Source organism: Vanessa cardui, chromosome 18, assembly GCF_905220365.1.
Source record: "Vanessa cardui chromosome 18, ilVanCard2.1, whole genome shotgun sequence".
Lineage (NCBI taxonomy): Eukaryota > Metazoa > Arthropoda > Insecta > Lepidoptera > Nymphalidae > Vanessa > Vanessa cardui.
The window spans coordinates 7,231,851-7,250,297 of record NC_061140.1 but is presented as its reverse complement, the minus strand read 5'-3'; the positions used below and the strand labels follow the sequence as shown (position 1 = coordinate 7,250,297).

At 30.6% G+C, this 18,447-nt stretch overlaps 1 protein-coding gene and 1 long non-coding RNA gene across 2 annotated transcripts; one reads left to right on the top strand and one right to left on the bottom strand.

Moving 5' to 3' along the window:
* Positions 1–11,648: 11,648 nt before the first annotated feature.
* On the top strand, positions 11,649–15,308 carry LOC124537621. Its single transcript, XR_006966933.1, has 3 exons — positions 11,649–11,768; positions 11,848–12,046; positions 15,019–15,308. It is a non-coding gene; the product is annotated as an uncharacterized LOC124537621 (long non-coding RNA).
* A 363-nt stretch (positions 15,309–15,671) lies between these two features.
* On the bottom strand, positions 15,672–16,537 carry LOC124537620. The gene is made up of 2 exons (XM_047114504.1): positions 16,227–16,537; positions 15,672–16,158 (listed from the first exon to the last, which is right to left on the bottom strand). The coding sequence occupies exons 1-2, from the start codon at positions 16,266–16,268 to the stop codon at positions 15,796–15,798; spliced, it is 405 nt and encodes a 134-aa protein (XP_046970460.1). The 5' UTR covers positions 16,269–16,537; the 3' UTR covers positions 15,672–15,795.
* Between the last annotated feature and the right edge of the window lie 1,910 nt (positions 16,538–18,447).

The following is an 18,447-nucleotide window of genomic DNA, read 5'->3' as shown; positions in this document are numbered from 1 at the left end:
TTTTTCAACGTATATACTTTTCACCTTTACTCCTATGAATTCTACATTTATAATTTCTTTATTCTAAAGACATTTTAATGATAAAGATTACCTTTATATTATCTTTTTACGTTTAAAGTCGGATTCCAAAGATTCTATATAGTTTAAATATAAGAAATTAAAATGAAATGGTCCACCATTTGGTTAAGGCCATGCCTTCTTACTTCTTCTCAAAAATAAAAGTAAGAAGTATTTTTTTTACTTGGTGGTAGAGCTTTGTGCAAGCCCGTCTGGGTAGGTACCACCCTCTCATCACTTATTCTACCGCCAAACAACAGTACTCAGTACTGTTGTGTTCCGGTTTGAAGAGTGAGTGAGCCAGTGTAACTACAGGCACAAGGGACATAACATCTTAGTTCCCAAGGTTGGCGGCAGATTGACATTTAGGATTAGTTAATATTTCTTACAGCTTCATTGTCTATGCGTGATGGTGACCACTTACCATCAGTGGCCCATATGCTCGTCCGCCAAGCTATACCATAAAAAAAAAAACAATATTGAACAGAGATATTAATGTGCAGGCGTGCAAAATTTTGTAATACACATGGAGATAACAGCATGTTAATGTAATTACAATAAATTAAAAGAAAAACACAAAAAAATATCACTTATCGCATTCATACGTTATGTTTTGTTAATAATTAAAGATATGAAAAGAGTATATAACTTGAGTATTGCCTTCATTAAACAAAACATCACTTACAAAATGGCATCAAAAGTAAGCATATTTTTTTAGTTCTTCTCCTACTTTCTACTTTTTACTTTATTCAACTTTAATGTTTTTGTTGGATAATTTTATAAAATTATATTTAAAATAATGCTTATATTTTCTCAATATTTCCTATTTTTATTTGTTTTGTTTAAGGTAATAATAACAATAATCAGTATCACACTGCTGGTGAGTTTGCTTCAACCTTCCTTCTGTGCCCGCTTAAAAAGAGATACCGAAGAATCTACTGACAATGACAAAGAACCTGAAAAACCTCAGAATGAAAAACAAGAATTTTATAAGATTTACACACTAATCCAACCTTTTCAAAAGGCGTTTGCCAACTATACTGAACGTTCGAGATCAGTCATTGGGGGATGATGAAGTCATCAATATTAAAAACGTTACAACTTGTTACTGTCAACAATTCCTATAACTATAGTTTTATTTTACAGATAAAATATAAAAAATGCAGATAATTTTAAAATAGAATAGTTCTAAAAATAATATTTTAAGTAAATTTCTATTTTTTATGAAAGTTACTACTTTGTTACACAAAATTGGTATGGTTGATTGAAAATGTTTAATGTGCGTTTTATATTGTTGAATAAAATAAATGGTTTAATTTAATTTTGCTTGTTTAATTTACATAGTAGAAATTATGTGAAAAGTAGAAAAGTAATATTTTAAGTTAACGTTTATTATGTTATATTTTATATTCTTATCAAATCATCACCACCATAAAAATTCTGACTAATTTTTATATTTCTACCTTTGTATGTAGCGAGATGTCAATATTTTATGTAAAGATGAAATTCAGATTTTTTAATTATGTCTTTTGTGTTAATGAAAAAGTAAAGTTTTAATATTTTTTTGAACCCTCCAAGTATTTTTATGGTATAGGCAAATGGGCCACCTGAAGGACATCAGCGCCTAAAGACCAGAAAAGTTAGATATATTGATTATGCCTTATATCGCCATGCCTTATAACTTGGGAACTAAGGTGTTATGTCCCTTGTGTTAATTCCACAAGTTAAGTCTTCCCTCAAACCGGAACACGTTAATACGAAGTATGTATTTAATACTACCTCCGTGGCCGAGTGGTGTGTACAATGGTTTTCAAGGGTACGCCACTCCGGGGTCCCGGGTTCGATTCCCGGCCGAGTCGATATAGATTATCATTAGTTTTCTATGTTGTCTTGGATCTGGGTGTTTGTGGTACCGTCGTTACTTCTGATCTTCCATAACACAAGTGCTTTAGCTACTTACATTGGGATCAGATCAGAATAATGTATGTGATGTTGTCTCATATTCATATATTCATATATTTATTTAATACGTTGGCACTCATTGCCAAATGGGGTTCTAATTATCTTGTTGAGTAATAACCAATCCCAAGAAAATACGTTTTTACAACGAAAAATACTATAATAATGTTTTTTCCTGTTCCTTCACAATTCCCGTGGGACGATGGACAAACATTGACATTGACTATAGGATGAAATCTTAATTCAAGAGATTATATCGAGGCTGATATAAAAAAGCCTTATGAAAACTCGGGATCCTGGAGAATGTGACGTAGAGTAAAGGTAAAAAACACCATCTAACCTTTACGATTGCGTCAAGCGATGTTAGCACTGAACATTTTCTATCGACTGTAAGGAACGCAGACTCTAATAAGTAACCAAGATTAGAACTAGAACTACCTAATAGTTCCATAGCACTTCACTTGAAAAGCACACATAGTTAAAAAAAAAATCTTTATTACTATTAGATAGTACTATCAAATAAAGATAATAAAACCGTTCCAATGCGTATTTCGTTTTTTTATTACAATTAGTCAATAATTGTCAGGAAATCCTTTAATTATGACGCTTTTTTATGTTCATGATGTAGACAAGCGAACAATATAAATTCCGACTAAGGTTACCAAGAATTAGTCACACTTCTGGAGACATCATGGCATCTAAGGTAAAATTTAAAGAAATGTTTATTATTTTCACAAATAGTTATTGTAACTTGGCACTGAAGATTGGTCCGCTTGTTCTATATAGTATGACCAGCAAAGACCCCGACTTCGTGCGCGTTTAAATCTATTTTTATAAAGTTTAAAGTTTTTTAACGTTTAAAGTTACTGCTGTAGCCTAAATCATAACTTATCACATATCTGCCTGCCAGAGAAAGTTCAATCAAAATCGGTCCAGCCGTTCCAGAGATTAGGCAGACCAAACAGATAGACAAAACGGTAATAAATGTTATTTTGGTATATGCGGTTATTTTAATATTACAAACAAACAATTCTCTTTCTGTTAAATTTATAGAAGAAATTGCCATTCGTGTAGCAAATATATTCCCTCTAATTTTTTGCGCTTAGTAATCACGTTACTAAATAATCATTATTATCATTAAACCTTAAATACTTTTCATATCTATGTTAGAAATAAATATAAATCAAAATTTAGGTTCTAGCTTCCCTTTCTTTTCTCTTAAAATTTGTTTCATTTTACAGTGCTTAGTAATCATGTTACTAAATAAACCTTACCTTAAATAGTTTTCGTATATACTTGTATGTTAGAAATAAATATAAATCAAAATTTAGATTGTAACTTCCCTTTCTTTTCTCTTAAAATTTATTTTGTTTTACAGATAACTATTTTCAGCGTTATCATGCTGGTATGCATTATTCAGAGTCACTGCTGCAAGACAAAAAGAAATGTAGAAGAAGAAACTAAAAAACCAGAGGAGGAGAGTGCAAAACCAGCAGAGGAAAATAAAAACCCCCTTGAAGGATTGAAGGATAAATTGTCTGGTGTAAAACTACCTGATTCGACCATTATGAATAACATTGGTGAAATGATCAAGGAAGTTGGTCCAAAAGAGTTCATAAGTATCTTCAAGCAATTTATAAAAACATAATCCGTAAAATTATATAGATTACTTGCTTCAAAATTTGTAACGGCTATTAAACAAAAATATAATTATATGTATATTTGTATCATTTAGAAACCTGTCAGTCTTCAATAATCATTCTTGAATAAAATAATTTATTCACGATAACTTCGATTCTTTAATAATACTTGGAACATAATTATCACGTAGCATTTAAATATATATAATGTAATTTATATAGTTTTTATTTCATTTATAAAGTGAGGTAACTTTTTACTTTGACTCAGCTAGACATTTGTTTTATTAAGCCGATATATTAACGTACTACGCAGATTAGCGATTAATCAATTAAATATTCAATTATTCTATTTAGAGCGTTTATTTTTTTTCTAATATCGAAATAATATTTAAATATTAAGTACTAGCAGGTGTTGTTACTTGAATGATTTCTAATCTGCATTAGTTTTCTTAAGCTTAAATGTTTTTAAATAAAGGTAGGCGCTTGCGTAGTTATTAATAAAACTGATGTTTGGAACAATAATCCATCTCTTGTGAAATTATAATGACCATCTGCCGAATTATTTTTGTCATTTTCTTTGTTATTTCACTAGTATGTACAAAATTTATTTATTATAGGAATGAGATACGAAATATTTTGTTCCAAGAATTATAGTCGTAATATTAACACTTGAAAATGTTGATTAGGAAGTCCTTATAAAACTTATGTGAGAAAGAGAGAAAAGATTTTAGCTTTCAAGTTCAATATAAAATACCTTTTATAAAAGGGGGTGAAAGTAAATGTTTTTTATAACTTACTAAAGAACACCGGTGGTTCATTCACGTCCGTGCAGTCCATTTTAAAGATTTGACCTTTTGCTTTATTAATTGACTTTAAGCGCAACTGTTCCCTGGTGAACTCCAAAGGTATATTACACATTTTCTCATCTATCCATCCATCATCAAGTGATAACTGTAGCCCCTGTGACATTCCGATGAAGTCACGTAGTTATTAGTCTAGTGGAATGCAACGGCGCATTTGGAGATCTTAAATCACTCAGTAACATTATTGGCACGACAATCGTCTAACTTTAAAATGACGGATCTCAAGATGAACCTATATACCTACTTTCAACTTCTATTTCAACCCTTAGGGGAGAATATCCAAAAATGCTTAAATAAATATCTACTAATTTTTAACCAACAACAACAGCCTGTAAATTTTTCACTGCTGAGCCAAGTCCTAGTCACCCTTTGAGGAGGAGGTTTGGAACATATTATTCCAACACGCTGTTAAAATCTGGGTTGGTGGAATACAAATATGGCAGAATTTATATGAAATTAGATACGTCATGCAGGTTTCCTCACGATGTTTTCCTTCACCATCGAGCTCGAGATGAAATGTAATCACAAATTAAGCGCATGAATATTCAGTGATGCTTGCCTACGTTTAAACCCGCAAACATTGGTTAAAATGCAGGTGTTCTAACTAATGGCCTATTTCAGCCCTTACTTAATTTCTAACCAGTTTCCCAAAAATATAGTTTCATATGTCTAACTTCAAAGATAGCAGAATTCCAGACTAACATACCTATATACGAACTGCTACTCCCTATTACACCCTTTAGGGCTGGAATATCCACGAACGGTAAACTACGATTCAATCGAATTTATGTTTTATATTATAGATTGGCGGACGAGCAATATTGGCCCACATGCTCGTCCTGATGGTAAGTGGTCACCATTGCCCATAGACAATGGCACTGTGTGAGAAGTTGACCATGTCTTACATCGTCATTACGCCACGAATCTTAACGTAACGAAGTATTATGGCCCCAATGCAAGGGTGATTTCAAGGAAGTTAGTCATTTTTAGTAGTTAGTATTATGGGAATTCCAGCATCACCCGCCAAGCAGCACCACCTGGTATAATTTCTATTTATGTTATTGATAGTGACAGCGCCATCGCCACAGTCTTTGATGACATACCTGGTACCGACGAACTGGTACATACCCCTCCCCTACATGGGTGTCATAACGATTTTAACATTTGTCACGGGGTAACCTAAAATTTTTAGAATTTTGTATGAATTAAGGTTTAACGACTTTTTGCATAAAAAGAGGCATGTTTTTTACTTCATTACGAATACACGAATATTTCACCAAAAAAGAATATGAAAAATTCAGTAACGTCATTCCTTACATTAGCCTTTTTACATATAAATGTAATCCATATATGTAAAACGTAAAAAATTTTACATATAAGCTAATTAGTCAAGTAATTTCGACGGAAAAAAAGGCTTAAATTTTTTGATATGTTGTAAAGGATACCTAGAAAAGCTTAACTTGAATTTTTCATTTAAGAGTTCGGGGCCGCTAAGGCCGCCATCTTCAAAGAAAGGGTTTTTTTTTTTCTTTTCTAGGTAATAACTCGGCTATCCAATGAGATTCGCTTTTTTGCTCTCCTATTAAGTCTAAACCATTTTAGCGTATCATGCATCGTTATCGAGATATCTATAGAAAAAGTTAAAAATTTGGGACATAATTTTGGTTTTTTGCTAATTTTTATTTTTGGTCATAACTATCGAAAAAATTGTACGATGCAATATGTAGAACATATTCAGATGACAAAAATTGTGATCTCCAGCGTGCCGTAAAGTCGGTATATTTATGCTCAGCGTCGAGCATGCCACTCGCTCGGTTGTATCTTCAGGTCGACACGGATGGGAAATTGTTTAGGAAATTAATGAGACACAAAATAAGTAAATAGAACAACTAATTAAGGATCACACATAACAAACTTATTTAACAAATAATTTGTTTTATAAAAACTAGACAAGAAACCTCCGTAATATAATAAAATAAAGATTAAATGCGGCGATAAGATAAATTACATTTCTTATGTTACATGTTTATGTTATCTTTTAAGATTTAAAATGCTTTTTCTAAAGATGTCCAACGAAATCGTAAGTAAATAAGCCTTTGCGTGGCTTTGCACGACCAAACAACAAAAAAGTTCTTATCTTCGGAAAATAATGATAGCTCAAACAAATTACCTTTGTTAATAAGGGCTAAATTAAATTTTGAAACTGGTATTTTATCTTTTCTCGACCTTTCGAGATAAAATACCAGTATTGAAATTTATTCCTTCGTGAATTTCGTGAAACAGAATTATCAATGTGATTCAGGATATCCCTTATTAAAAGTGCAATATTGTGCCAATAAATTGACAAGCAAAAAGTATATAACATATACTTAAGGTTTACAAGAAAATTAGTACTCTGAGTTCTTCAGCCATGGGGTTTAAGGTAAGATTGTAAAAATATAAGGCCTCTGACTTAACTCGGGTCGAGAGAAACGAACCATCTAGACGTACAAGCTCTTCGAACGTGGATCTTAAATTTGTGAAAATGCTGGCACATTGCTCTATTAGATAGAGGCCTTTTTCGCAAGAGTTAGTTTTGAACTGAGCAATAAAAGTTTATTAGCCTAAAAGAAACTTTGGAGTGAGCTCCGTTCTGGATTCCTGAGTACCCCCTCAACTCGATATGAGTCTTCCTTCAAATACTTCATTCATGACTGCCGACTACGTTAACGAATACGTTAGAAGTTATCTCACAAATCTATCAATCATGTCCTGCTGTTATAAATTGTGCATTGATGAACTATTGATAGCGCTCAGAGCTCACAGTTACAGTTCGATCTTGCTTGTTCTTAAAAAAATAATGCCAATGTTTCCTTGAGCGGACATAGCTGTTCACACTGCAACTTTGAGCGAACGCAATTACGTTGTGATCCATCAATTTAGGATTTTCTGTGACCCATTAACGATAATATTGACGATTCACATAATCACTTTTGTAATATTTTTTTTCGTTTTTCGAAAATTTTTTCGAATTCATCAAATTCAAAAGGTGTTTTAACAAATTGTATATAACTAGTGTAGTATAAAACTTAATAAATTAAAAAATATATTAATATCTATTTTTATTTATAATTTATCTTTTTATATAGTAATGTTCACTTTTTTTGAAGAGCACGTACGCAATTGTATTCATTATAATAATTTTGATTTTATTTATTTTACAGATAACAGTTTTCAGCGTGATTATGATCGCTTGCATTGTTCAGAGTCACTGCAGAAGAATAACTAGAGAAGTAGAAGATGAATCAGCTAAACCTGTCGAAGATTCTAAGAAACCAGAAGAGAATAATGAAACGATCGAGGAACGCAAAAATCCTTTCGAAGAAATCACAGATAAGATAACTGATTCGAGTGCTATGAATAGTATTAATAAATTTACCGGAGGAATGGGTCCAAAAGAAATCTTAAAAGTCTTCATGATTGTCCTCAAACCAAAATCATAATATGTAACAACTACTTAAGGAGACTACATAAGCTAAATGCAAGTTTTATAATTCCAAAAAGTATATAATCCAATGCAGTACCTAAATCAAATGAAAAAAATATATGATAATCTTCAGGATACATGCTAGTTATTTATTGTTTTCGAAAAACTGATGTAATTAATTTGGTACGATACAATAAAAACAATCGCAAAGTTATCTCTAAAAATATCTTTTTTTTTTTAAAACTATACTTATATACATTCAATCATTTTAAAGGATTATAAATATATAGGTATTCTGTTTGAGACTAACATGCAACAGTCACCATTTTATAAAAATGTAACATTTGCACTCTGACAAAACGTATTCTGAAAAATATATCTCAAGTATTTAAATTAGTTTTACTATGAATATTGTTTTGTTAACGAAAATGTTTTTATTGAAGTTTGTAATAAGAGTGATGGCCCAGTGGTTAGAAAGATGGCCCAGTGGTTAGAACGCGTGCATCTTAACCGATGACTGCGGATTCAAAGCCAGGCAAGCACCTCTGTTTCATGTGCTTAATTTGTCTTTATAATAATTAATCTCGTGCTCAGCGGTGAAGGAAAACATCGTGAGGAATTTCATAGGAATTCTGCCACATGTGTATTTTACTAACCCGCATTGGAACAGCGTGGTGGGAGAGGAGGCCTTTAGCCCAGCAGTGGGAATTTACAGGCTGTTGTTGTTGTTGTTGAAGTTTGTAATTATAATTGTCTTTATTTCTAAAATAAAAAGAGCATAACTGACTGTTTTATATTTCACATAATGCTATGACACACGTAGGTACACATAAATGTAAGGGTAAAAAACTGTTCTTCAAAATTAAATATTTACTAACTATATCTTTGTTGACTTTATTTCTAAATATGTAGTATAAATAACTTAAATATATCTAAAACTGTTAAATTCTAAGAACCATCTATTTGACCATAAAATATTTACATTTTACTGTATTATAAAAGTACAATCTCAATACAACGAAGCATTTCAAATTAATTTCGATAATCGCTTTCAAGAAATCGGTATAAAAACATGCTTTGAAAAATAAATTGTTTATTTTTCTACATGTAAATTAGCAATAAATTCGTTTCGTATTAATCCTGATTACTTTCGGCGTGTCTAAAAGTCTTTCTATCCTCAGGTTTCACAATTTTTACTCTGTCTAAATTACTCATATTATCAAGGCTTTAAAACAATAAAACATACTCACTAAATAATTAATATACTCTGTTGTTAGAACTATTTCTAATCAAAAGAAAAAGTAACTAATACATTAGACTATTACTGTGTATTACATAAACAAAGCAATCTGTATATATATCGGTAAAGCATAACAAAATAATAGTTTCAGTACTTCAGTCATCATGGCACGTAAGGTAGGTTCGTAAAAATAATAATACCATTATTTTTTTAAATGCATCCTTAAATAATTAGGTTTTCTCTATTTTAATGACAAAATATATTCTATTCATTTAAGGAAAATCAAGTCACAATAATTTAATAACAAAAAGACTACAGGTAATGTGATTGTCATTTATTTATTAAATTGTTCATAACAGGAATTTCGTTAAGTCAGCTTTATTTTAAGAATATCAACATGTTAATTTTTATATTGATATAATTATAAAAATATTGATATATTGTTGTTAAATTGTTTTTAATATTAAGTAACAAATAAGAAAATTTAACACTGAAAGAGAGGGTGTCGCCGGTTAAATGGGGTCTCCATGGGAGTCAATAGATCTGGCGAAGACAAGCGTCATTACGCCAAGTATATTTTGATATGGATAAAGTTTTAATAAGTTATTACTTCTGTGAGATGTCTTATATATAAGTGTCTGATTGATATAATGGGTTTATTTTTAAGCTGCATATCATAAGGATTTCCATGATTCGCATTACAAGTTAGGCTAATTAAACCTTTTTGGGTTTTTTTATTTTATAATGTAGTTACTTTTGCTACGATGTTATTAACTAGTAGCAGCAATGAGCATGGAAGTTACCGGTATTGGTATTTTTAAGAAAATACGTCATGCCGTTGGTTCTACTGTGTCTGAATTATCTTCTTTGGTTCAGGTTATCACCCCTAATAGTATAGATGAGGGAATACAGATTGCAATTATATTTTCATCCAAACGCAAAATTATCGCTATTATTTTATTTCCATATAGTCACCCTTCAAATTGTTCGCGCTGATCTAAATTCTTTAAGGACATCGTCATCAAGAAATATTTACGTTATTATGTTTCATTTGGTAAAATCATGGAACCAAAATCAAAGTTGATTAAAAACAATGAATAATTAAATCTTAAGTAGCGTGGCTTTATAGCATGTACGGTTAAAGTGTAAAATTAAAATTACAATCACCAAGATTGAGGAAAAAAGTCAAAAAAAGTCTTTTAGACTATAATTTTAATATTACCTTATTCTAAAAAATAATTTAATCTATTTCGTTTACAGATAGCAGTTTTCAGTTTAATTATGCTCGTATGCATTATTCAGAGCCATTGCAACAAGATCAAGAGAGAAGCAGAAGAAGATTCAGAGAAAGCTGCAGTGGAGCCCAAGAAAGCAGAGGTTGAGAAAACAGAGGAAAGGAAAAGTCCTCCTCAAGAAGACAAGGAGCCATTCCCTGATGATTCTATTATGAGTAGTTTTGGTAGAGTCATGGAGGAACTTAAACCAAAGGAGTTTGTAAATGCGTTTAAGAATTTCTTTAAATTTTAACTGAAATATTATGATATGATTTAAAAATATTAAATTGAAAAAAAAAATAAAGTATCTTTAATTATTATTGACGTACTATCTATATAATCGGTCTGATCAATAACGTGAAATAAGCATTTTACCTTAATTTGTAATATAAATAATAAATTTATTGCTATATATTAACAAAGTGTATTTGTTTTATATAAATTGGATGTGGTTTTTGTATAATTTATTTATCCTTTGTGTTATGAACGTCATTGTATGAAGTGTTTGGACGATTTTATTGTCACACGAGTTAACTGGCTCGTCATCTCCGGTGGTTACCCAATTTAAGTAGAGTGGTCATCACAACCTGGTATTTTACACAATAATAATATATATAGAAATATATTCTTTAGAATTTTTCAAATAGTATTCGGCTTTTATATTTTAATAGCGGTTCATTGGAACCCGTAAAGCTTAGATTATGGGTACATAAAATTTTATGAAGTTTGAAAAATTGGTTCATAGTAAGGTTGTGCAATTTGTTAATGTAATTTTGGTTTAGTAATGTGACCTTCAAATTCTTTAATATATATTTTTTTTGTTATAAAATTACATACATAGTTCAGAAAACAACGTGATGAATAAAATAAGCAGCTTTATATAAAAAAAAAACATCGTAATAGATAAAAAGTCATATTTGAATGGAAAAAAATCCTCAATTAGATTTTGTTACTTAATTACAAGTCAATTTAAATTAATATCATTTTTTCAGAACACTAAAAATGTTCATGAAAATAACATTATTATGGAATCCAATTATGGTTGCCTTTTAAAGTAGGTAATTCAGTAAGGAATTCCAAAGTAGTTAAATAGGTTATGTATTTATTCCAATATTAAAAGCGATAAAACTAACCATGCGTAAATAATTCAGGTCAACATTTCTCATTTAAGTGCGAATAATTGCGATTGTTTCGGCTTATTTCTATGATGTAAGAATAATATAGATTTAGAATAGACGCAGAATAAACACGTCGAAGTAATTGGGAATGGTAATTAAAATTATCCTAAATGATCCACATGATTTTAGTTTTAACGAAATATTAAATATTTAAATATTTTGTCTCGCAGCCCTTATGCGTCGTATTGTCCCCAGTCCTCATACTTATTTCTGACACACGTGCGTGACAGAGTGAATCTGACTTTCCTGTTGTCCCTCTGAAATCAGTAGGACATCAGATTTTATATCATTCAGACCACTAAAGCAATTGTAAGAAATCCGATCCAAAAATCAACAATGGATTATCGCCTTGTCATATTTATATATATCGTAAGTATTATAGATATAAGTTCCATTAATTTTAATATAGAATAACTGAAATGTTTCGTGTAATGTCGATTTAAAACTAATTAATCTTTATTTTTAATTATACCGCCATATTAGAAGTATTGAATAAATAAATCAAATAAATTTTGATGTGTCTTCTCTATTTACGGTTAATGTTAACGTTCGCTCTTCGCTAATAAGGTTCGCTGATTAGATTTGGTCTGCCAGTTATAATAAAATAAAACAAATAGTATGTGTTACTGTTATATAAAATGTGTATATATATACTAGCAACTGGCCTCGGAATCTAACTGAAAATATAAGGCCATTATGAGATAAATTTAAGTATAATAATAACACGAAAAATATTATGATATACGGTACGATATTTTAATTATTAATTTATATACCCATATCTTACAGATACGATAGGGTTGCTATGTTGCGTACTAAAGAATTTTTTTTTATGATAATTTCTTTCAAACTTTCAAAATACCCATATTAGGCTCGAAAAATATTTAAAACTCCTTAAATCCTATGCAATTTTGTTAAGTAAAATCAAAGCACTGTTCTAAATTTCAGTTTCCAAATCAATTATTATGTTCGAAAGTACACCCTGCTTCTATTATGACTTTATGAAATGAGTAATATACGTTCTAGAATTCGCTACCTTCGCAAAAATGGTGATATCCTTTTTATATTTCAATCTTCAATTTGTAATATTTGGTATAGATACCGATATTTCCGATAAAGTATCCCTACTTTGATTTATTTTGATTACAATTGAAAAATTAACAGATAGTTTTGTTATAATTACTAAATAAAACTAAAATTAAATTGAAATGTTTGTATGCTTGCTTTGCTTGTGTTTAAATAATGCGGATTATATGCGTCATGGCTTTACCTTATTTAAGTTTATTACTTATTTTTATATGGATATAAGTGACTATAAACAATAAAGATTTACATCTTTTGTTGTATCAATAATAGTATGCAAAAATATGAAAATTAATATTTACGACTATGAATAAATAACTCTTCACCATAAAGATTGACTGTATATGAAATGTTTTAAATGAAATAAAGATGATTACCTCCCGTTACCTTGAGGAGTATTTTGGAGTTGTAACTGACAAGGATTTTTTTTCAGCAAGTAATACATGTAGTAAAATTTATATATAATTTATTTATTTATTTCCTTAGCGCGATTATTGTACAAATATTTATCAAATTACCTTGAATCTTCGACAATGTGACTTGATACAACATCGTACCATTAATTCGAACAAATGAAATGATACTCGCGTAATTTCCGTTGCAGTCACTCCCATAAGTAATCAGAAATTGGAATAAATTTTCATTTTAACTAAAAGTTACACCTGATCGAGACATGTACATACAACTCAATCCACTACTTTAATAAGCCTTTCAGTAAGTAGCCTAAACGTTCTATTAAATTCAACCTCAAAGGGCTACACATATTTTGTTCATAGAATAGAGTAATTTGTTTTAGATCCTCCTATAAACATATATAATAAAATATACAGGTTAGGCTAAAGACGGAATATACTTACGCGATGTAAAAAACGTAACTATACAGCAAGGCTAGGCTGTTAGTTGAAAGGCTAATCAAGTTAATCAATTGCAACATATAAAATTACTTTAGTTTTTAGGTTTTATATAACAAATGAAGTCTAAATATTAATTATTTCGATTACATTTGAAGTAGGTATGTACCTGAATGAGTCTAAAAATAATTATCACCGTGTCATCGAGATTGCGATTCATGTACTATAGAGTATATTTAATAATTTTATATACAAAAAATATGTTTTTTTTTTATATTATAACTTATATGATGTGATTAATACTATAGATTATATTCCTCTAATACGTATGATTCTGGGTCAAGGCGGTAATGTTTCTGAGGTCGAGTAATATTTAAATTTATTAGGTACTGTCATCCTATTCAAAGAATAAATTTTTTTGCATAGCAATAGCGTATTGACCATTTATTGCAGAAATAAATGCTTCTTATTTTAAGTATATATTTTTATTAACAACCCGGGATGGTGCTGTGTGTCTATAGTAGTATTAAAGTAATGAAATAAATCTCAAGAGCTATTTTCTATCAATAATCCGCGGATTACACTCTTGTTATGTCAGACAGTGATATGCATTGCATAAATAATCATAAAATTTCTTTGGTCATTTAACATCAAATTGTAAGTGCATCAAATAAAAAAATATCAAAGTAACAACTTACTTGTGTATAAGTACTATACTGGAACATTTCACGCGAATAACGCTGCAAAACTGATAAGTTATTTAATTTATAGTAAATTTATGATGTACTATTTACATATTATTAAAATTAGTCTTAACCATACAGATTAAATATAAAAAAATATAACTTTGTTAATGTACAAAACATAATCGCCTGGATTGTTGGCAAGAACGCTAGCAGCATTTCCCCGTTGAATCGCAATTCCGATCCACTGGGCAGAAAATGAACTAACCCACATGTTATCAGTGAAGGCAATAAAGCGAGGTGTTATTCATTTAATTTTAAAAATATATTTTATACGAGAACTTGTAATAATCATTAACAAACTTCTAGACTTAACAAACTGTTACAGAGATACTAAATAAGAGAAATAAGTGGGCAATGACGAAATGGGTCTAATTTTTACTGACTTCCTTATTAGTGTGGGGGCTAGCTAGTCGTAGATATCAAGGTCCTAGGTTCAAACGCCGTCTCATTCCAATGTTATTGGGTTAACAGTTATAGATGTAATATTAGGTAATATACTCTCCTGGGTATCGGATAACAGGTAAAACCTAAAATCTTTTCGGTCGGATTAGCTATACCTTTGAAACACGATTGATTGATTGACTGAGATTGAGCATATAGTCTTTTGTTTATGCGTACACCTGGGCAATGTAATTTAATAAATCTATTTCTTTGTTTACAGTGTTTTGCGGTGTATGTGTCAGCTTTGTCTCTGGAATCTGATGCGCGTTCCAAACGAGATGTCGTGGATACAATGAAAAGTGCTTGGAATGACGTTGTTAAAACACTAACAAATGCGGGCGATGCAGTAGTAAATGTGTTCAAGCCTACCGAGAAAAGTGTCATTGACAAAATGGCGGACGGGGTCAAGAGCCTTACTCAGTAACCAGTTCGAAAGTATTGCGATATTATAAACTGATAACCGCTACATCGTATTTAGGATACTTAATACATACAGGTGAACAATAAAATTAATTTCTTTTAAACATATTCTTTAATCAAAGATGGTTGAAGCGAACGTCAATGTCAAATAAATTTACCTTAAAATATCGTTGGAATCACACGTGCGTAATACATACTCTTACGTAATTTTTTTTTGGTTATTTTGAAATATTTTGTAAAATAATTTAATATACAAAAGGCAGAATATAAAACGGGATTGATTACATAGCCTATTAGATTCCATAATTTTAATATTTCTAATTATGTTAGCTTGATGTGTATTTAATAGCTTTAGTTAAGTATTTTTTAATTATATCTTACGAAATGTAAACTATTTTATAGTTTATATAAAACAATTATTTATCTGTATTGTAAATTAACATTAAAATAACATTTTAATAAATAAAACAGCTTTTATTTCAATAAGTTACCTTAGCATAACATACAGTGAAACAGAATACAATAAAACATAATGAAAACGGTATATCGTAATCCAGCAAGCTGTTGCGTAATACATTTATACATCACTATGGTATCGAACGTTTGAATCGATATCGAACTCAACACATTTTCGCATCTCTACATCCTGGGGAGTATCATTAAATATCTCAATCAGTTTATCAGTTCTCGGCTGTAGATTCATGACGGTACCCTCTGGATAATCTGGTCGTTTATCGTAAGTATAGTCATCCTTCTGCTTGTGTCGAGACGGCACCATGAATATACCAGCTGTAACCTCCTTGGTGTTACTTTCCTGCTGTTCCTGAGCTATCTCGTAATTCTTCCGACGTAAATCTGACACGGTGTACTGATAATTTTCCGACTTGTGACGTTCCTTACAAAACATACAATACGCTATCCAAGCGATTAAAAACGCGGACTGCAACAAACATAAATATCACAAGACCGTTTTAATATTTTAAAGATATGTATTTATTGATTTCTTACCAGGATCAGTGCGAATATGAATCCAGCGATGTAGGTGGACATATTAATTGTTATATTGATCTCGAACGTATCTAGTCTGACACGAGTGTTGCAATCGAGATTGGAACAGTCGCTGGCGATCGGTCCAGCGTCGTCTCACTCAATTAAAGCCAGTTGTAAACTCTTTTAATATGTGATGTCATTGGGATGATTGGAGTATCTTTATTTGGAACAATGTCTTAATTCAAAATGATAAATTATTAAGAATAATGTTATTCTAAATAGTAACACAAACAATTGCACGGTGTACACGTTACAAGTTATTATGTTTACTGTCTTACATATAGATTTGCTTCCTCGTCATTGGTACTTATTAATACTATGTTTTATGCATCTTATTATAACATATAGTAATAGTGTGCGTAGTGACGTGACATTGTTACCGGATTTATATTGTTCGCGTGGTGTAATCTTCAATTAAATCAGTTGTTCCGTAACTTAAGTCGACGTGATATATTGGTATCTTTAAAATAAATCGATTAAAAAAGTAATCATTTGTCACGATTAGAATATATACGATATAAAATACAAGTAGCTTGTAATATTGATTTGATTACTAACCGTATCTGTTTTCATCGTTTTTTATTTTCAACCGACTTCCAAAAGGAGGAGGTTATCAATTCGTCTGTTTTTTTTTTTTTTTTTTTTTATGTTTGTTACCTCATAACTTTTCACTGGGTGGGCCGATTTTGATAATTTTTTTTTTGTTTAAAAGGTAGTGCTTCCCGTGGGGTCCCATTTTTTTTATTTTTTTTTCCGATGATGGTATCCATGTGAAAACGACATAAGTCTTAAATTTGCGTTATGTATATGCGCGACAAATAGGTGAATAACTGAAAATCACGTTAACCAATTTTGATAATTCTTTTTTTATTATAAAATATATACTTCAAGGGTAATTTGGTGAAAGTTTGGTAAGGTTCTGAGCACAGGATCCATGACAAAGTGACGGAACGGAAGGGAACGGAACAATTCTGAGGAGCACGTTAGCTATACTCGGTCGAATCTTTTTTTTATAGGTTATTTGGATATTTGAGTCACCTTCCGTAATGTGGTTATGTTTATGTAATTATCATAGTCGAATATTATAATCAACTAGCTACCCACCCCGGCTTCGCACGGGTGCAATACTGATACTAAATATACTACAGAATTTGTTTATATACGACATCACATCGCAAACTTCTAAAATTATCAGTGTTTCTTTACTATATTGTTCATGTATTATATACACAAACCTTCCCCTTGAATCACACTATCTTTTAAAAAAAACCGCATCAAAATCCGTTGCGTAGATTTAAAGATATAGGGACAGAGAAAGCGACTTTGTTTTATATTATGTAGTGATGGAACTCCTATACGGCTCGCAGTTAGGGTGCGATATGGGGCAGAATTTCTTACTATCTTTAATCAAATTTTGTGTATGTGATGTGATGTCATATGATGTACGAAATATAGTTGGTCTTTTTCAAAGTTTTTTTGCTGAGTTCGATTACAGCTCTTTCGAGGGATCCTTGTAGTTCACGCCGCGTGACGTATTAAATCCGCATTTTCGAAAGTCTATTTTTGCTTTATTCGCAAGTTTCCTTTGAAATTGTCCTCGAAGTAGTTTCTGACTCATATAAACGGAACGCTTAATCTATCCATATTAAAAAAAATTAGTTGGTCAACATCAGCTTCACTTAAAATCAAAAAATAAATAAAATTTTAACAAAAAGAAAAACCGACTTCAAACAAAAAACTATTTTAAAACAAATGAATATGCACGAAAAAGTAATAAAAATAATTGCGTATTCAACATATTTTTTAGAGTCTTCCTAAGTTAAATGAAATGAAAAATATTAGACTACTTAAAAGTCGATTAACGATTATATCATGTAGTTATAATTATTGTTATATTTGGAGTCGGTGTCAGCCAATAAAACCCTACAGTATATCTATCAAAAAACAATACGAGAATACTTTAACAAATATGTTTTTTACAAATTACCTTTTACACAATAATATACTGGATCAATCAAGGGGCTCGTATCGCTTCTTTCTTTTGATTGTTGGGGCAAGGGCACCGTGGCTGACACCGGCTCCAAATATACCAATAACTATAACTACATGATATAATCGTTAATCGACTTTTAAGTAGTCTAATATTTTTCATTTCATTTAACTTAGGAAGACTCTAAAA

What these genes read in the sequence shown, in the direction of transcription:
- LOC124537620 (XM_047114504.1), bottom strand. Translation starts at nt 16,268, where the DNA reads ATGTCCACCTACATCGCTGGATTCATATTCGCACTGATCCTG. An exon ending in TCATATTCGCACTGATCCTG is followed by an intron (nt 16,159 to 16,226) that starts GTAAGAAATCAA and finishes TGTTTGTTGCAG; the next exon opens with TCCGCGTTTTTAATCGCTTG.